The sequence below is a fragment of the Manis pentadactyla genome, chromosome 4 (genome assembly GCF_030020395.1).
Source record: "Manis pentadactyla isolate mManPen7 chromosome 4, mManPen7.hap1, whole genome shotgun sequence".
NCBI lineage: Eukaryota > Metazoa > Chordata > Mammalia > Pholidota > Manidae > Manis > Manis pentadactyla.
In genome coordinates, this window is record NC_080022.1 from 79,149,908 (window position 1) to 79,171,355 (window position 21,448).

At 36.8% G+C, this 21,448-nt stretch overlaps 1 protein-coding gene across 1 annotated transcript in view; it reads left to right on the top strand.

The window, feature by feature from the left end:
- RPAP2 (RNA polymerase II associated protein 2) overlaps positions 1 to 21,136 on the top strand; it is a 98,842-nt gene extending 77,706 nt beyond the window's left edge. The window contains exons 12-13 of the mRNA XM_036906559.2: positions 12,479 to 12,628; positions 20,844 to 21,136. Of these exons, the coding sequence (XP_036762454.2) occupies positions 12,479 to 12,620 (142 nt within the window). The 3' untranslated portion in view covers positions 12,621 to 12,628; positions 20,844 to 21,136. The remainder of the gene's footprint in view (positions 1 to 12,478; positions 12,629 to 20,843) is intronic.
- Positions 21,137 to 21,448: the final 312 nt, after the last annotated feature.

Genomic DNA, 21,448 nt, shown 5'->3' on the forward strand with positions numbered 1-21,448 from the left:
ATGTTTAATTCTGTTGACTTTTTTTTTTTTTCCAATTCATGATTTTTACCTTCCCTGTTATCTCATCTTTCATGACCCACACATCAACCCCAGGGACATACACATGTACTTCACACACAAAACACACACACACGTTTCCACATGAGAATAAGACTTTTTATTCATCCAAAAAAGTGTGTTTTGTGTAAGAAGTATTAAACCAGGAAAGATGTCTACATAAGTGAGGTAAATTTGAAACTGCGTTCTTACCAAAACATAATCTCCATATACATGTCTAGATTACTTATGTCTTCCCTAGTGCTGAGCCCTCAGTCTGGCACTTAGTAAGCACTCAGTGAGTATTTGTAGAATAAACCAAATGAATGAATGGACTGGAGAAACTTAGATAAGTTAGTGTTGACGTTACTGACTTAAAGAATTGGTAGCATTGGTAAAATTGCATTGCACAGGAAAAAAAACAAAAAATGAAAATAGTTATGTACTATTATGAATGAAAGGAAAGACAGTGATCCTGTGTCTCTGTAATGAGTCATATTTGCTAGGATGGGTATAGTCTGATAAGAATGTGACTCTTTAGCCCAAAAAAGAATTAGTACTTTTAACTTGCATTGCCTTTTTGCAAATAGGTTTTTGTAAAATCTTTAATAGAATGAAAAACAATTAAAATTAGATATAAGATTATCTTTTAACTCATATAATTATAAAATTACTGAACATTTTAACTTTTTAAATGTTTCTTTGATTTAAAAACTTTATTCCAAATGTTGCTTTACTATTATCTTCCCTGAAACTCTTATTATCTGTGGACTGTTAAAATAGAAGAATTGGTAACAAAGCAGTTAATCACCAAGTATATAGATATGGCACTAAGTCTTTTGTCTAATGCATCACAGACACAATTCTGGAGAATTCTTTAACTATTTTACATGTTGTTTGTTCGCTGAATTGGAAACATGTATCAAATATTAATGGGTTCTAATGGAAAATTTTACTCAAGAGGCATACTCTTCCTTTAACTAGTTTTACTGAATGTATTCTATTTACTAGTCTTGCTAACTTTAATGAAAGTTATAAGGAGAAAAATGATTATTTTCAAGTGTATTGAGTTTCTTAAATTCAAGCTCCTAATTGCCTAATGTGTTTTTCTCTCTGTTGTCTTTATAAATATTTGTTTCAATTGCTTATTATAGAGCCTTAACACCTATTTAATATTCTTCCTGCCTCTGATTTTTCTCATTCTGATAGTTCTACTTAACAGTGAAGTCATATGGTTCATGAAGGCAAAATCAAATGCTTCCACTTTATATTTTTGCTTCTGTTTAAATGTTTTTACGAAGCTTTAGAGCAGATTATAAAGGCCGAAGAGTAAAACGAGGCTTGGTATTACCTCATTGTCACTGTTGCTGTTTGTGTTGTCCCACAACCCATTTTGGGTGAGGAGTTTGAGTTTTTTTCAGTGAAGTAGGATATGAAGTTGTACTGTAAAAGTAAACAGATGATGGTTGGGTAGACAGTGAAAATGTGTTAATAAAGTAGTCACTGAGATCCAGAAAAAGAGCTAAATAACCAAGGGCCCAAGAAACTTGACCAGATGAGGCCAGAGGTCAGTGGTGTTGATCTGCAAGAAGTCCCCTTCCTCCTCCTCCTGCCTTCTTACACCCAGGACTTTTCAGACCCTATAGTAGGTGTGGGGAAAGCAGGTTGTAACATTGGTCTCAGGTTGTGGTTTTAATGAATAGGAAAGCTAGAATAAGGATGCAAGAGATTCAGAGGAGTGCTGGGAGAGATTAGTTGAAGAAATCAGATCAAATGTAACTGGTAAAGGATATGGAGTGATCTTAGGAAGAAAACTGGTTGTCCCAGTCAAATATTTCTTGTGTCCTTCCCCACAAAGGTGTATGCTTCAAATATCCCCTTTTCTTTTGGTGACATTTCCATCTTCCTAATTAACCAGAAGTAAAATCTGACTTGTCTTCGGTGCTTCTCTTGTCCTTTACTCGTGTATCTAATCAGTTGCTAAGTCCTGCCTTTGTAACTTTAGCAGGTGTTTTTCTCCTTTTCCACTGCTCCCAGCCCACATCAGGCTTTCATTACTTGCCTTGACTGCTGCAATTACAGCTGTCCCAAATAGGTTTCCTTCTAGTTGCCTCTTCCCTCAACTAGCCCATCTTTCCTCCAGCTATAAAAATAATCTCAATAAAGTATGATTCTGACTATTCTGATCAGGGCAGGCTTTGTTCAGAAACTTAGTGGCACCCCACTTACTACCACATAATTTTGCTTGACATTTAAGGCCCTCCTAACGTGTTCCCAGTCTGCCTATCCAACTTATTTCTCTTTTGTGTTCTTATATTGTGTCCACTGTTTCCCCCTACAAGCATCTTTGTTAGCACTGTGAGAGCTGTGCTTAAAATGCCTTTCATAACTGTATGTCATAGCCTTCAAGTCCCAGGTCAAATGTCACTACCTCCTTGGAAGCCTTCCTTAATCCCCAGGGCAGAAATATCTTCCTTGTATAAATTCCTATAGATAAGACCTCTCTTTTGGACCATACATATTGCCTTCTGCTTTGTTACATAGGTATTTATGTAACAATCTCATTTCCTTTGCTATTCAGTTTTTTTCCAACAGTATAGTTAACAAGTATAGCAAATTAACAGAACTGCACAAATATATTCAATTCAAAACTTTAACAGTAGTTCTCAATACTTGTTGTAAATTAGAACTACATGGAGAGCTTTTAAAAAATACTAATACCTAATTCAAAGATTTTGATCCCTTGGTCTGGAATGGGGCCTGGGCATATGCATTTTTAAGTTCCCCAAGTGATTGTAATTTATGCAGACAGAATTGAGAACCACCATCCTTAATTCTACTGGAGTTATTAATGTGCTAGGTAGAGATAATGCTCTATCAGTTCATTTAGCCATGTCTACCAGGATTTGCTTGCTTAGAGGCACTTAACTTTCTTCTAAAGTTCTTCATTAGTTAATGGTATTGGAAGGTGCTTCTTGGCTGTGACAGAGAAAGGATAAGTTAGAAAAAAAATGGAATTATCAGTTTTCATTAACACATTTTATTCCATAATGACAGATTTCAAAAATTGTTTGAAGAGCATATACAAGTGGGCCTTGGAAATCTTAAGTTATACTCAGTTCTTAAAATGAATCAGACATGTGAGCTTATGTGGTATAGTGGTTAGAAGTGTAGACTAGTGGGAGTACTTCTGGGGCTATTTGCTCATCTCTTACTGACTGCGTCACCTTAAGAAAGTCACTTGAGCCTCAGCTTGGAATTAACACTTGCTGTAACTTCACAGGAAGGTTGAAGACCAAAAAGTTGGTTTCATAAAGAAAAAAATATTTTTACAAACTTGGAAATCTCTAATGCTACTTATGTTTGACCCAGTGGTTGAGATGCTGCCACAAAGGAAACAACTGAGAAGAACTGGCATTCTTCAAGGAAAACACATTCATTTGCTGTAGTGGAGAAAGCCACTCACTGCCTGTTTTAAAGCATCTGGATTCCTTGGCAATTGTAAAGCCACATTTAGTCTTTACTTTAAAACAATACAACAGCAGTCTAGGAAAGTGCCATGAAGTAGTTACTTCTTCATGTGGCCCAGTCCATGTTATTTTATGGAAGGAGAGAAGCACTTTCACAGGATGGTTGTTTTGGTTCTTTGTGCTCTGGTGGCTGTTGTGTTACTTTGGGGAGGAGCCCAGGGGCCACAGTTTAGACAGATGTTTTTAGAGAATCACTGACAGAATTGAATCTTCTGCCTTCTCCCCAGTAAGTAAAAGCAAGGTGGAAAAAGAAGTATGTTCAATATGAGATCCTAATTACTTGCTTGCTAAGAAGCCCTGAATATACAGATTAAATTCCATTTGAAAGTTTATAAGTATTTTGTTTAAATATCTGAGAGAGGCCTTTTGCAGAATGTCCTGGGTTTCTGTGAGCCCTCAAATTTCTGAAAATAGATGACATTTTGACCCATTGTGTTACCTACTGGTTACAGCTCTCCTTTGTTTCAGTTTTGAATGTATGTTTGTGCAGACAAAATTCTGGTTTAATCCTTTATCATTTAGCAATTGTTCATATAAAGAAAGAAAGAAAATTCCAACTCATTTTTTTTTAAGACAAAATACGGGTTAAGTGACGACTGTTACTGCCATGCAGGAAAAAAAGGAGTAGTAATACTTGATAGATGAGCAAGATGCCTTTGTGATAAAGGTGTCCATTTTTAACACAATGTTCCTAAACAGTGTGACCCTGGATAAATCCTTTATCCTGTTCAAAGCCTCAGATACCTCAGCTGTCAAAAGGAAACTAGGTAGATGGGTTGAGACTAAATCACATTTGAGGGAAATAGTGGGGTATAGCCTCATAAAATAAGACTATGCAGTTACATCTCATCTTTTAGAAACTTCACTTACACAGCCCATTATTAATAAAGATGCCTCATATGTCCCAGAAAGTGTGTTTTTGTTTGATTCTAAGCCTCCAAAGTCAGTTATTGTAATAATATCTCTTCGTTTTAATTAGTAAAGTGACAAGTATAGTGTCTGTACATATAAACATTTCAAGTATTTCTGTTAAACAGAAATTTCCCTTACCTTCTCCTTCTCCTTCCCAGCCCTAACTTCTGAAGGATGAGAGAGTGAGGTTAAAATTTCTTTCAAACCCAACCTTATCTTTTAGCTGTCTCTCCGTGTTCATCACCTTATGCATGGTAATCAGCCAAACAGGCTTCCCGACGGCAACAGAACTCTGTATGAACCCAGTAGTTTCTCAAATCTGATAGGTACAGAAAAGTGTGTGGCTTTTCACTTCCTGTCTCTTCCTCCAACCCCAAACCATAGAGATGCATGCTTTCTGGTGACATTTATTCACATAGACATTCTCACAGTTTTTTCCTCCCTTCAGATTGTGTTGAGTATAAGGAGTGTTTTTCAGTCATTTTATTTGATTCTGTGAGTTTGGAAGTGAATAACAAACGCTCAGAAAATTCCCCCTAAGAGTTACCACTTCTCTTACTTGGGAGGATCAGGTTATCGGAAATCTGTGCTCTATCATTTGGACAAGTGCCTGGTGTGACTTCACATATATCACCCAGATTATCCAGGAAAGAATAATTCAGACCTTGCTATGATTTCCAGGGTTCAGGAGCTATATTATGTATCCTCGGGGGAATGAGTACAATGAGCAAAGCAGTAGGGACCACAATGGGAGAGGCCTTTTAAAAATCCAAGCTCATTACTGCTTTTTATTGCACTACAGAAGCTGGATAACAGAGTTCCATCAGTTGTTTAGCTCTACTTGCTTAATAACCACAACTTTAACTCTTAAATAACTTCCTCTGTTGATAGGATACAAACAGTGACTCACAAAATTATAGGTGACTTGCTTCTGAGGCTTAATCAAGAGTCTGTATAGCTCTAGTTCCTTGCATGTAAGATTTATAAAAATGCCACTTTTTAAAAATCTCTCTCAGTTGTCAAACTTTGAAACTCCTCTTACTCCTGTGTATAATAATTCCTGTTAACCAGATGTTGTTTGATAGCTCAGTACTAACAAATGGAGGGTACTTGTCCTAACCTGATTTGCAATCTCTCCTTTTGATGTGTAGCATATGTGGAGCAGTCAGCTAAATAAAAGTCTTATCATTAAGATGCAGTTTGACACTTGGCTTTTTGCTTTTGTTGTCACGCTATTCACCATATGGTAAAGAACTAGTTATAGAAGGTTGCCTGGCTTTTCAGAATAGAGATTTGAATCAGTAGAGTTTTCATGAGAAGTTTCTTGTTTGTGTTTTATACATTGCAAGTTATTGTCATTTTTTTTCAAATGATATTCTCTAGCACAGACTGTTTGTGGTAAGCTAGTCTCTCAGTGTCACCATTAGAGATTTTTATTCATACTTAGAACACTTGAAGGAAATAAATTGAAACATAAAAATACTTTCTTTTTTCTCATGGCCAATAACATTTTCTATTGATTATGTTAAAGGTATTTTGTACATAAAACATGTGTTGAATATATGGTATATTACTATTTATTTAAGTAGAAGTAATTATTTGGCCACAGTTCATTGTAGTTTTCTTTAACGTCACTGTTAGAAGTTGCAGGACTAGAATAGAGACTTGAGTCTCTTTCAGTATATAATGGGAGTTGTTCTTTAATGAAAAGGTTAGACAAATAAGTGATTAGCATATCATAATTAATAGTGTATAGATAAAGGATGAAGAAGAAAGGAGGCGGCTGGGGAGTCAACTTAAAAAAAGTGGCAGGGGGTGAGGTGATAGCATCCTAAGATTGTATTTCAGAGAAAACAAACATGGGAGATTTTATTTTATGATAACTTTGTGTGGTGGGGAGGTATGTTGTTTAATGTTTTGAAATAATGAATTTTGATAATATTTATATTCTGGGGCACTGCATTTTAGGAAAATGAAAAGCTAAAAGAGGGTATAAGGAAGAATGCCAATCTGAATAAGGAGCAGTCCAATGGAATCTATGAGGAAAGATTACAAGGACTTAGACTTGAGAACTATTTTTAAGAGTAGGAAGGAATAACTTTTAAAAGCTTCCTGAAAAGAAAGTTCTGTGAAAGAGAAAACAAAATTCTGCAAGAGACATTTAGATTGTATATGAGGAACAATGTCTAGAATTATAAGTAACCATTACAACTTGCTACACTGAGGTGTAGAATCCCAGTCCTTCAAGATCACAGAGGTAGTTTCTTCAGTCTGTGTAAACGGACCAAAACACTACGTTAAGGATGTTGAGATCATTTAACTCTTAATGGGAGGAGAGTAAAACGGAATATGATTCCAAAAATGGTTGAGACTTTCTTTTGCGGCAAATACATAGAAATAAAGACTGATACTAGATTGTAGATACCCTAAATTGCTCTTCCTTTTGGCCAAGTAAATTTCATCTCAATTAGAGTGAATTTCCTCTCCTTTCACCGTTTCACCTGTGAAACTAAAGTACTTTTGTTCCTGAGGAAGGCATTACCCAGCACCCACTCCAGGGCTAGTTCCTAGTTCCTTGCTCCACAGTGTCCTCTGCAGGACTGGAAGCAAACTAAGGTTACAAACCAAGCCTGCTCAGTGACACTTAGAACTACTCAGTTGGTCAATCTTAACACATCCCTGACAACCCTGAGTTCCAGGACAAGTGGAAGTGAAGAGGGGAAATGCAGGAACAAGCAATGGTTCTTGATTTAATACTTGGTCTGCCCGGAATTTGAAGTTCTTCTCAACTCACGGATAGATGTTCTGAAGTGTTCTGGCAGGAATGTCTGCTGCTGTGTGCAAGCAGGAGGAGTAGTCAAGAAAATATTTCCTCTAAAAATGAAAGGAGGGAAATTTTATGAAGCAGAAAAAACATTTCAGTAAGCACAATAAATAAGTGGCCTCTTAAGTTATTTCTTCATTCAGTAAGTAATTGTTGATAACCTACAGTGTGCCAGGCATGAGGGATACAGTGAATAAGTTATTGCCCTTGTGACATTAGGACTTCTTTTAGATGGGAGACAGTGAACCAAGCTAACAAGTAACAGAATTAGACTATCGTAAGGACTGTGCAAAGTAAAGTAGGTAGGTAGAGGGGATGAGAGTGAGGACGGATTTCAGTTAGGAGAGGTGACATTTCAACACAACTGAATGGCATTAAGGAGCCCACCATGCAGAGATATGGGAAACAGCATCCCCAGAAAAGAAGACAGCCAGACTAAACCTTGGGGACAGACTAAACCTCATCATAACTGAGGCAAAGGTGGGCAGTTTGGCTGGAGTAAGCCAGGGAATCTCCAGCTAGATCTTATGAGATATTTTTGGCTTCTTTAAGCATCTTCCATACTTTGGTGATCCAGTGTACAAGAGGTCCTTCATGGACCAAATCCTGAATATCCTACAGCCAAGTGGTTCTTCTAGATTTCTCACGTTCTGTTTTAATTGCTGTCATCATCAGAGCTATAGTATATAAAACATTATATTAGTAACTGAGTTATTCAATTTAAATTAAAATTAGTGCATATAATAATCTTCTAGCATAGGATTGGCAAACTTTTTGTAAAGGGTCAGATTGTAAATATTTTCAGCTTTGCTGATCTACAGTTCCAGTTACCCAGCTCTGCTGTTGTGCTGCAGAAGCAGCCATGGAATACATAAATAAATGGGCATGGCTTTTTTTTTCATAAAACTTTATTTACAGAAATAAGCAAGCCAGATTTGGACCACAGATCTGTTGTAGTACATTGTGAAATGCTGATAGGAGGAAGCAGCAATTTTAGTTCTATAATCATTCACTAAATTATGAAAGAGAATAAGCCTGTGGGGAATACAAAGATGGATGAACGAAATGTAATCCCAGTCTCCCATCTGTCTGGTAGGTGAGAAAAATATATATAACTAACAATACTTAGTTTCATATTACTTGAAATACAAGAATATACTTATGTGATTGAAACAATGAAAATAAAAGACCTAAAGAAATTAGATTTCTCCTATAAATAGTTATTAAAGCAGGAGAATGATGTGATCAGATCTATGAGAAAGGATTGTGATGGCAATGTGGAGAATTGATTGGATTGGGAGACCACGTAGGAGGCTGTTATCCAGGCAAGAGATAATTAACATATTAGGATAAGGGCAGTGAGAATGGAGATGAAATGGATTCAAGAAGCCCCTCAGAGGAGAATCAGCAGGACTTCACAACTGATTGGACAAAAAATATTAAGGGGTAAGGATTGAAGATGATTGAGGTTTTTAAGAACAGAAGGTTTTGATGAAAATAAGATGTCAGAAATTCAGGTTTTAATGTCATGTGTTTAAGATACCTTCTGGACATCCAATGGGGAAAAGTCTGGGATAGAAGTTTGAGGTTTGAATCATTGATAGTCAAAGCAGTGAGCTGGAATGTAGTGCAAAAAGAAGAGGGTTGTTATGAAACCTTAGGTAAGACCTATCATTAATTGGCTGGTGAAAAAAAGAAATGCCACCAAAAAAGATTGTAAAGAATCAGGGGTAGGAGAATAGTGACAGCTCAAAAGCCAAAAGAGGAGAATTCTAGGAAGAGAGGAAGTGACCAGGTATATCAGTACTGCAGAACCAAATTGCAAGAAAAGTAAGAGGAGGCTTTTAGATGTAGCAATTAAGAGACTATTATTGACCATGAAAAGAACAGCTCCAGTAAGTCTTTGTTCATTTGTCATTGGGCCCAATTCTAAACACAGGTAGGGACTGCTGCTTAGTGCTTTGTGGTTTCCAAAGCCATCTTCCATGGTCACTGCTAAGAAAAGCAGATACTGGATAGAACGCTGTCTACAAGCTCAGTGCACTGCTCCTCAGCATCAGATAGATCCTCAAACTCCACTCAACCCAGTACACCTATCATTAAGACAGCAGGTACCCTAAAAAGAATCCCAGCAGTTTGTTAGTAGCATTTTTGGCAATGGCTAAAACCAACTCTTATCGTTGACCAAAACTATAATAAACTGACAAAAAGTTATGATCTTGCCTCTGATTCATCTGTGCAAGTAGGCACAGAAGGTTCTTGCTACAGAGATGACATGGAAATGCAGAAATGCCCAGTAAGAATCCAGGCTGGAAGAGTGGACAGATAGTCATTACCTATGCAGTAAGAAAACATGTTAAAGTAGGTAAGCCAAAGAATCTGGAAAACATAAAGATATATATAAACATATATAAAACATGAAAATATATATATATAGTCCTTATTCAACTTTAAATATGACTATGGAGACAGAAGCAAATCATAATTCTTTTGAATGAATCATTCATAAAATTATAAGATTTTCAGGTTTTAACATGTTCCTTGACAGATTATTCATTATGACTTTATAACTTGTCAAAACTATCTTTCATTTTTTGTATGCATGAACCTGATTTCTAGAAAAGATATTTTTAAAGTGAAAACAATTTTTACCTGACTCTCAATAAGTAATCTACTATTGTTTGGAGGTGCACAGGAGCTATTCAAGTACTAATTATACCTCACCTTATTCCGAAAGGATTTAAGTCACCTTTAAATTTTTAGAAAGTTAATACATTTCTATGATCATTTACATTCTGTTTTTGGGACAGGTGGGTAGAGAAGAAGTCTTTTCAGTTAAAGATTAAAGAGAAAAAGAAGGAAATAAATAAGGTTAAAGGAAATCTCATCGGCTCACTTTACCAGAGTATAATCATGTGACAACATTTAGGACTCACATGTTAAGAGCAGTCAGGAAATCCTGGCTCCAGATGCCTAAGGATTGCTGTCTGCTTGATGATTTGCTGCAGAAATCTCCAGGCCCCAAGATGATATTTCTGTCTCTTAACAGACACCAAATTGTGTGTGATTTCTCTAACAGTACTTCCTTCTGCCTGCCAAGCTACCTGCCATTTTTATATTTGTAGCCCTCCAGTTCTCTAAAGCAAATTTAAAACATTCCTTTCTTTCTACATGTTCACTGAGGGCTCAGTAATTAGGCAAGTAAAGATTATAGAGTGCTCTACAGCTTACAAAGAATGAAAGCTAGCATATTAGCAGAGTGTAGGCTTTTTGAGATCAATTGTCTAGATCCAAAACCCTGACCTGCCACTTACTATCTTTGTGACCTGGGGGAAGGCACTTCAATTTTTTGTGTTTACTTCCTCTTCCATAAAATGGGATCAACACTGCATTCCTCAGCATCAGTTAAAGGAGATAATTCATGCTTACAACAAGTACATAGTAAGGACTGACAGGTATCACATGGTAAATGTTAGTTGGTATTATAATCATTATCATGACTTTTTAAGAACCTGTTCATCTACAGTATCCTGCTTGGGTTTTGCAATAGTAAGTATTACTAGCCCCATTTTATAGACAGACCCTAAGGCTTTGAAATTTAACTTGCCCGATGTCATCATTGGCAGAATTAGGATTAGAATTTTATTAAAGACAGAGCCCCCCTTAGGCTGGCAGTTAGACTAAGGGGTGAATAGGTTTCATCTCAGCAGCCAGCTCTAAACAGTCAAAGGGGTTGCTTAGAACCCTGTTTTAAGAATTCTCAAAGCAGACCCAAGCTCATTAAATGCCTGACTGACCAGCAGATTTTCCATGGGCTCAGGAGCATGGAGCAGGATTGCTTTGTTTCTTTCCTTTTTCTTAAAAATTTTTTTACTCGAAGCTGAAAGTTTCTTATTAACCCTAGTTTTCCTTTATGAATGAAATTTTTAGGTAAATTTGAACACATCTTATAATTAATTTATAGGATATTAAGTCATTAATTTATAGGATAATTTTAGCCTTATAAGTTTGCTAGAGAATTACTCGTCCTAAAATATTTTCTAACTAGGGTAGTTGATAGAATGATTGTCTTAGAAGCCCTTTCTCTTAATCCTTCTCATTTTCTGCTCTCATATGGGCATACAGGTTGAAAAAAAATCTGTGATCACCATTTACTTCTAATTTGAAAGTTAAGTTCTAAAACACACTTTGAAAAATAATTGAGAAAACTGTTTTCGTATGTAAACCAAATACTAGTCTCCTTGGAAGTCAGAGAAGGTGTTTTGGATATATCATATTAAGTACCATTTTAAATACAAAGCTAAGTTTCTATGGAGTTGACATATCTGATCTACCTCTGACTTGGTTTTATTTTAGCCGGTGTTATCCCATCCCCAGTATATTTGATCTTACGGTGGGGAAGCAGCAACTCTATATTTTAAATGTTGACATTACCTAAGTGTGAGGAAAGCCAGAGCTGAATTCCGGGTTCCACCTGTGCAAGAAAATGCCTCAGGAAAAGCTGGCCAAAACAACACGAGTTCACCCCAGAGCCCAGCTTGGGCGTGGCACTGGAAGACTTAGGCAGCCCGTCTCCCAGTATGAAGTACTTGGGGAAAACCTGCAGACAAAGCTCACCAAGTGTGAGAACCTGGCACTCCATTCTCTAGCTGTAAAGAAATACAGCCGAGGTGGGAAGGCATACACTACAGTGATTACCCCATGTCGAACTCTGTGCATTTCGCTGGATTACTAGAATCATCTAGCCTCCTGTTCTTGCTAAGATACCTTCAGGGATATAGAGGATTTACCACCTCCTCTAAGTCCCAGCCATCTTTGGATGATTCTGACAAATACTTCCTTTTACATCTGCTTTCTGTGTGAGATGGTTAAGCAAGGAAGAAATCTGTCTCTCAGAAAATGACATTTCCCAATCCACACTCACAACTGTGGAATTTTTCTGCTCTGATTTGAGCTTTATTGATTTATTCAGAAAAAAATTGTTTATTTATATTCGATGTGCCTAGTGGCAATGACCAAGGTTAAATAAGCATCTGAAAGTTTTGTGGAAAGTGTAAAACTTTTTGGGGAAAAAAGAATTTTTTCCCAAAATAGCTTTCCAGGAATGTAACTTGCAAAGTAGCCCCTTAATCCTTCCCATGTTATGGATATGCATTAAATATTCTTATTCTTTCAGACTGACCCCAATTCTTGGCATTCACAAACACTCTCAGGAAAATGTGGTGTTCACACAGTTCATAACCACCCTGCTTGAAGAATTACATTTAAGGAATGAAGACCTTGAAAGTTTAACCATCATATTTAGAACCAGCTGTTAACCAGAGTGGTGAGTTCATCTGTGTTTTGCTTTTGTCTGTTTGTGTTTGGTTTGTCTCATTTGTTGCCTGTTTGGTTTCTTCTGTCATATTGGGGATTTAAAAACCAAGTACAGACCTCAGGATGTCCTCAGTTTGCTAAGGAAGACCACCACATCCCTAATTTCTCCATTCCTCTCCTCTGGTCACTTCCTGTCCCCTCATTACTTTGTGCCCCACCCTTGTTACTATTCTCCCTTTATTGGCTACCACAGTTCTGTTTCTTATAATCCAGAAAACTCCCTGCTGTCAGCTTCACACTCCTAGACCATTCCACATGTCCCATCTGATAAGCTTTTCCCCAGGAAATAGCCGTTTACTTCAACCAAATTCCCGCAATGATCCATTGAGAACATCCTCATCCTACTTTCTTCTTCAAAGAAATCACCCTCAACCCAGCCAATACCTTAGTCATCTTATGTGCAGGTAAGCAGGTGAATTTACAGGTCTGGCTTTGTTGAATTCTGACTGCTCCCAGACACATAGCCCTCTTCTACTATCCTAAATTCTTGCCTCTCTCAGAACTGCCCATCAGAATGTCCCTTCCTCTTGCCTTAATCATAACTCTCCATCTCTTCTTCCCCTTACTTCTCACTTCATAAACTCTCAAGTGCTCAGGTAGATATCGATTTTGTATTATGATTGAAGAAATTCATCCTAAACTACAAATGAGACCCATCAGGGAGCATTTTATGGGTTTTTAACTTTCAGTTATTTTTAAAATTATATTAATAGAAACTTGTTGTATAAAAATTAAATACACAATTGCATATATAATTTTAAAAAGGAAAATTCTCCTTACCTCTGTGTCCAACCCTGTCTCCTTTCCAGAAGCACATTTGGTGTATATCACTTTATATTTTATTTAAATTTTTGTTAAAAAAAACTCGCCAAGCAGATCTTCCCTTTATAAAATTTTTTATTGCAGTGGACAAAATGTTATATTAGGTGCAAGTGTACAACATAGTGATTCAACATTAATAGACATTACAAAATGCTTACCGTGGTTTAAGTGTAGTTACCATCTGTCACCATACAAACTATCGACTATATTCCTTACGCTGTACTTTTCATCCCTCTGATATACTTAATTTATAACTGGGAGTTTGTACCTCATGATCCCCTTCACCTATTTTGAGTATGCCTCCCCACTCCTTTCCCCTCTGGCAACCAGCAGTGTATTCTCTGTATTTTTGAGTCTGCTTCTAGGAGTTTATTTTGTTTTTTAGATTCCATATGTAAGAGAAATTATATAGTATTTGTCTTTTTCTGACTTACTTCACTTGGCATAATACCCCATAGATCCATCCATGTTGTCACAACTGGCATGATTTTTTTTTTATGGCTGAGTAATTTCTGTTACATATATACACATCTTATTTATCCATTCATTCATCTATTAATGGACACAGGTTGCTTCCATATCTTGGCTATTGTAAATAATGCTGCACTAAACATAGGAGTACATATATCTGTTTGAATTGGTGTTTTTGTTTTCTTTGGGTAAATACCCGGAAGTGGAATTGCTGGGTCATTGGTAGTTGTATTTTTAATTTTTTGAGGAACCTCCATACTGCTTTCCATAGTGTCAGCATCTGTTTACATTCCCTCCAAGAGTGCATGGGGTTCCCTTTTCTCTCCATTCTCATGAACACTTGTTATTTCTTGTCTTTTTGACACTGTCTATTCTGGCTGCTGTGAGGTGATACCTCATTGTGGTTTTGACTTGCATTTCCTTTATGATTAGTGGTGTTGAGCATCTTTTCACATGTTGGTGGGTCATCTGTATGTCTTCTTTGGAAAAATGTCTATTCAGTTCACCTGCTTAAATTTTAAGTCATATTATTGGCTTTTTTGGTGTTCAGTTGTATGAGTTCTTTATGTATTTTGTCTTTCATATATATATTATATACCCCCTTATCAGATACTTTATTCTAGGTATTTTATTCTTTTTGATGCAATTGTGGCATGGTTTTCTTAATTTTTCTTTTTGCTAGTTCATTATTACTATGTAGAGATTTGACAGATTTCTGTATTACTGATTTTGTATCTTGAAACTTTATTGAATTCATTTATTCTAATATTTTTTTTGCTGGAGTCCTTAGGGTTTTCTATATATAGTATCATGTCATCTGTAAATAGTAACAATTTTACTTCTTCATTACCAATTTGTATGCCTTTTTTTCTTTTCCTTATCTGATTGCTATGACTAGGACTTCCAGTACTGTGTTGAATAAAAGTGGTAAGAGTGGACGTCCTTATCTTCTTACTGACTTTAAAGGAAAAGCTTTTAGCTTTTCACCACTTAGTATGATGTTAGCTGTGGTTTGTCATATGTGGCCTTTATTGTGTTGAGTTTTGTTCCTTCTATACCACTTTGTTGGGATTTATCATGAATGGATGTTGAATTTTGTCAATTGCTTTTTCAGCATCTACTGAGATGATCATAGGGTTTTTATCCTTCCTTTTGTTAATGTGATATATCACATTGATTGATTTGGGGATATTGAAGCATCCTTGCATCCCTGGAATGAATACCATTTGGTCCATGATGATCTCTCTGATGTATTTTTTAATTTGGTTTGCTAATATTTTGTTGAGGATTTTTGCATCTATGTTCACCCAGGGTGTTAGTCTATAATTTTCTTTTTTTGTGGTGTCTGTCTGATTTTGGTATTAGAATAATGATGGCCTCATAGAATGAGTTTGGGTGTTCCTTGCTCTTCTATTTTTGGAATACTTTAAAAAGGTAGGTATAAGCTCTTTAAATATTTGGTAGAATTAAACTATGAACCCATCTGCTATTGAACTTTCATTTGTTGGAAGTTTTTTGATTATTGGTTCAATTTCATTTCTAGTAATCAGTCTGTTCAGGTTTTCTATTTCTTCCTGATTCAGTCTAGAAGAATATGTTTTCTAGGAATTTATCCACTCCTTCAGGTTGTCCAATTTGTTGGCATATAATTTTTTGTAGAAATCTCTTATTATCCTTTGTAATTCTGTGGTGTCGTTTGTAACTTCTCTCATTTCTGATTATATTTGTTTGAGTTCTCTTTTTTTCTTGATGAGTCTGGCAAAAAGCTTATCAATTTTATTTATCTTTTCAAAGAACCAACTCATTTTATTGATCATTTCTACTGCTTTTTTAGTCTCTTTCATTTCTACTCTGATTTTCCATTATTTCCTTCCTTCTACTAACTTTGGGCTCTGTTCTTTTTTTCTAGTTCTTTTAGTTGTAAGGTTAGATTGTTTGAGATTGTTCTTGTTTCGTGAGGTAGGCCTGTATCCTATAAACGTCCCTCTTAGATCTGCTTTTTCTGCATCCCGAAGATTTGGAACCATTGTGTTATGTTTTCATTTATCACCAGGTATTTTTTTCTCTTTGATTTCTTCAATAACCCACTGGTTGTTTAGTGGCATGTTGTTTAACCTCCATGTGTTTATGTTTTTTCTTGTTTTTTTCCTTGTACTTGATTTCTAGTTTCATACTTTTGTGGTCTGAAAAGATGTTTGATACAATTTCAGTCTTATTAAGTTTATTGAGACTTGTTTGTAACCTAGTATGTGATCTACCCTGGTGAGTGTTCCATGTTCACTTGAAAAGAATGTATATTCTGTTGGTTTGTGATGGAATGTTTTATATATATATCTATTAAGCCCATCTGTTCTAATGTGTTGTTCAGCACCACTGTTTTCTTACTGATTTTCTGTCTGGGTGGTCTATCTATTGACATAAGTGGGATATTGAGACCCGCTACTATTATTGTATTACTATCAATTCCTCCCTTTATGTTTGTTAATATTTGCTTTATATATTTAGGTAGTCCTCTGTGGGTGCATAGATATTTACAATTGTTATATCTTAATGAACTGACCACTTATCATTATATAATGCCCTTGTCTCTTTTTACATTCTTTGTTTTGAAGTCTATTTTGTCTGATACAAGTAATGCTACCCCTAATTCCATTTACATGGAATGTCTTTTCCATCCCTTTACTTTCAGTCTTTATGTATCTTTAGGTCAGAGCGAGTCTCATGTAGCAGTCTATGATGGATCTTACTTTATTAATCCATTCAGCCAATTTATGTCTTTTGATTGGAGCAAATAGTCCATTTAACATTGAAAGTAATTATATACTTTATATAGGTATATACTCATTGCCATTTTGTTCATTGTTTTCTGGTTGTTTCTGTAGTTTTTCTCTGTTCCTTTCTTCTTTTACTCTCCTACCTTGTGAGTGATGATTCCCTTTAGTGTTATGCTTGAATTCATTTCTTTTTATTTTTTGTATATCTATTACAGGTTTTTGGTTTGTGGTTACCATGAGGTTCATATTTAGCATCCTGTATTATTAGGCTGATGGTTGCTTAAGTTTGAACACATTCTAAAAGCACTACTTTTTTCATTACTTTTGTCTCTTTTTTATTATTAGCTTCAAGAGTTTATTTTGGAAAACAAGATTATAGAAAAAGTCAAGTGTACACCTGAGAGTTAGGGTGTGGGTGCTCCCTGAGGGTCTATTACTTTTGTCCTTTGAACTTCATATAGCTTTATAAGTAACTGACCTACTAACTGTATGTTTGTTTTTACTGGTGAAATTTTTTTTATTTTCTACTTTTCTTCTAGTTATGGCTTTTTATTTTCCATGTAAAGAAGTTCCTTTTTACATTTTTTGTATGGCCTGTTTAGTGGTGATGAACTCCTTTAACTTTGGCTTGTGAAACTGTCCCTCCCTGCTTCAGTTCTGAATGGTAACCTTGCCAGGTAGAATATTCTTGGTTGGGGGTTTTTCCTTTCAACATTTTAATATACCCTGCCACTCCCTTCTGGCCTGTAAGGTTTCTACTGAAAAATCAGCTGGTAGCCTTATGGGGTTTCCCTTGTATATACTTGTTTTTCTGTTGCTGCTTTCTGTTGCATCTTGTTTGGGATTCTCTGTGCTTCCTGGATGAGTGTCTTTCATAGAGAAGTTTTCAGGTTTTATTTAAGTTTTCTGTCCCTCTCTCTCTCTCTCCTTCTTCTTCTGGGTCCCCTATAATGCAAATGTTGTAATGCCTGAAATTGTCTTTGCGACCCCTTAATGTATCCTCATTTTTATATTTTTGCTGCTCAGCTTGATTGCTTTCCAGTAGTCCATCTTCCAGAATCACTAATGTGTTCTTCCACATCCTCTAATCTGCTACTGAATCCCTCTAGTGTATTTTTCATTTCAGTCATTGTATTCTTCATCTCTGATTCTTTTGTATACTATATCTTTGTTAAAGTTGTCTCTGAGTACATCTGCTCTTCTCTCCAGTGCAGTTAGTATCTTTAGGACCATACTTAGAACTCTTTGTCAGGTAGATTGCTGATTTCTGCTTTGTTTAGCTCTTTCTCTGGCATTTTTGTCTTATTCTTTAATTTGGAATGTATTCCTCTACCTCCTCATTTTGTATGACTCTCGTTTGTTTCTATGTATTAGGTAGGTCAGCTGTATCTCCTGGTCTTGAAAGCAGTGGCCTGATATACTAGGTGTCAATATTACAGTACCAGGCAGTCCAGGGTGTCCTCTGTATGGGTTGTGTGCACTCTCCTGTTGTGGCTGGGCCATGACCAAAGCTCTGAGTGTGCTGGAGGGTGGGGCCAGCCATCCACCTGGCTGTCAGCAATGACCAGCTGTGACTACTATGGGCATGCTGGTAGGGATGGCTTACTCCCTTGTGGCTGCCTGAGAGGACCTGCTGTGTTAATGCAAACATGCAGGTGGATGGGGCTAGCTCCTCCTCTCCCCAGGGCAGGAGTTGCTCTGGAGGGGTGCTGGTGCCAACTTGGTGGGAGGGTGGGACCTGTATCCAGACAAGTTAGAACTGGCTCCCACAAGCATCCAGCCAGCTAGATTGAAGAGGGGCAAGAAAAATGGTGCCCACCAGTCCCTCCTTCTCTAGAGAAAGACCCTGCAGATTCCTGCCCTTCCAGCACATGTCCCAAAGTTAGTCAATAAATCTTCACATCATACCCAGGCACTTTTCTAACTGCTGCCTCTAGGCTGGGTATCAGACTAATCAGCACAGCATGCTGGCCCTCCAAGAACAGACACTTGGATCCTCACAGCCCTGCAGCTCTCCTGGAGTTAAGTAAGCCATCAGAAGCCATCTTCCTGCTGCAGGTGCGCAGGTCCAGGGATATCCAGTGAGGGGCCCCTCATTGCTCTGTACCTCCCTCCCTCCCAATTGTGGGCATGGTAGGGGTTTTGATCTGAACCATGGCTCTGCCCATTTTACTCTTTCTCATTTGGCCTTCTCTTTGTCATTACCTGTAGAAGATCAGGTCCCCCAATCTTCAGGTGATTTTCAGGGTGAATTACATCATAGGTAGTCCCTGCCTTGATGTGTATGTGGGAGAAAATAATCACAGGAACCTCCTGTTCTGCCATCTCCCCAGAATCGTCTATCTTCAAGCAAATGTTTATTTGAGGCTATTTGAGAGAGGTATTTTGGCAGACAAGAAAGAATGGCATCCCTTTATTAAACCTGCCAGAAAACAAAATATAAGGAACACTGTAACTGCCTCCTAACTTATACCCAGTGACCTTTTCCAATGATCCTGCTCCCCTGATGACCCTATAAAGCAAAGGTTGTAAGCTCAGAGATTGGCCTGTGTGAGCATCAGTTCAAAGACCCTTCTAAGAATACAGTTAGACTGGATTGTTTTATTTAGCTTCTAGTACAGAGGATTGAATTAATTATACCCTTCATGATACCCTATCTCCATTGGTTGAAAGGTTTATTTTCCAGACGGATTGAAAACAAAGAGTGCCTAACCAGAAGTCCCTTTAGACCTATTTTAATGAAGAAATACCAATTAAGTCATTTTCAATTAGTGTATTTAAAACTTGCATGCAAACAGATGGTGTGAAAGCATCTTTTGTTTAGTCACTAAAAGTACTTTAGATAAACTTAACAGTTCCCCTGTGATCATTGTTTATTTGTGTCAGTAATCAAAGTAAGCCTACCCTGATTTTGTCAGTATAAGGGATTCTGAATGAATGGGCCTTATTACAGTGATTTTCCATAGGGGACATGGTTTAGAGTGAGTGGACAGATTTTTTTTTTTATGTATTTGCATGATTTTTACAAACCATAAGTTCATTTGAGTATAAAAATAGTAATGTATAATAATAACCTTTTCAAGATTAAACTATTACTAGCTAGCATATGTTAATATATGAGCTCTCAGTGGCAAATAATGGGAAAAAATCCAACTCAAAACTAATTTTTCTTATGATGGTACATTATCTTTTGCTTCCTAACAAATTACTCCACAACTTAGTGGCTTAAAACAATAAACACTTTTTATCTCATAGTTTATAAGTCAGGAATTCTTGACACAGTTAAGGTATCTGGCTCAGATACTCTCATGAGGTTGTAGTTAAGCTGTTTAACAGGGTTATGATGTCACCTAAAGGCCCAAGTAGAGAAAGAGCTCCTTCCAACCTCATGTAGTTGTTGACACAGTTTAGTTCCTCATGGGCTGTTGAACTCAGGGCCTCAGTTTCTCACTGGCTGTTATCTAGATACAATGTCTCATAGCTTCTTGACACATTCATACTGCACCTCAGAACCTGACCTGTGGCTTTCTTCAAAGTGAACAAGTGGAAAAGATAGCCAAAGATAGAAGTCACAGTCTTTTTGTAACTAATCTCAGAAGTGACATCCCATCACTTGCTGTGTTCTATGACTAGAAACTAATCACTAGGTCCACACCACACTCAAGCTGAGAGGACTATATAAGGGCATGAATACCAGGACCATTAGGGGCCCCTTAGACACTGCCAACTACAGGTGGCAGAATTGTTCAGTAGTTCCCAGCTTTACACATAGCATATCACACTGTCCTGGTGAATCTTGAATTTCATACTAATTGAGGGCACCCCTGAACCAATCCACTTGGTCATGGGAATGCTATGAACTAACTAAGTTATTCTGGGGAGGGATGGTTGAGAGAGAAAAGGATTTTCTTACCAATCTAGACCTATCAAAGGCCTAACACCCAAGTTGAATATGAAATTTGGTCTATTCCACCCAAACTACTATTGCTACATATGAGAGAAAATGGAATGTGTATATTGGGAAGGCAATACAATGTTCTCAAAAGCTGATCAACTATTTTAGGTGTTTTATTCAGACTGTCCTTTTTTGCTTCACAGGTATAAACCATGAAGACCAAATAAAAGATGAACTTCTATTCACCATTTCCCAGAATTCTAGCCACAATGATGGTCTGATGGTGATTGATACCTAGCTTTGTTCCAAGAAAGACTTTTGCCTCAGATTTCAACCCCCTGCCTTCCAGTCCCTAACTGTACAGAGAGACTTACCCAGGTAGAGGAGAACCATTATTCTAACAAGGATAACCAAGTCCTTGCATCCCTATATAAGATGTAGTATTTTTATTTGAAAATGAAAGATGAAGTCTTAAATTGATACTTGAATTTTTTTTTTTAATGTAATGACCTATTTTTTCTGGTATAAGTTGCCCAAAAAAATTGAGAAAATCTCCATTTTGACCTCACAGTCTAATAATAAAGAACAGCAAAGAAGTCAGTAAATGTAATCTAAGATGAAGCCCTTTAGAAGTCTGGTCATTGTTCTTTTAAAATAAACTAACTGTGCTATAAAATGCTCTTGAGCAATGTGTTTAACCTCACAAATCCAAAATAGGAGTAGCCCAGAACTTTCTGGACTCAAGGAAGTTGTTTGTTCTTTTTAAGGAAAAAAAAGAATTATTTGTAATTTGCTTTTGAGAGAGACA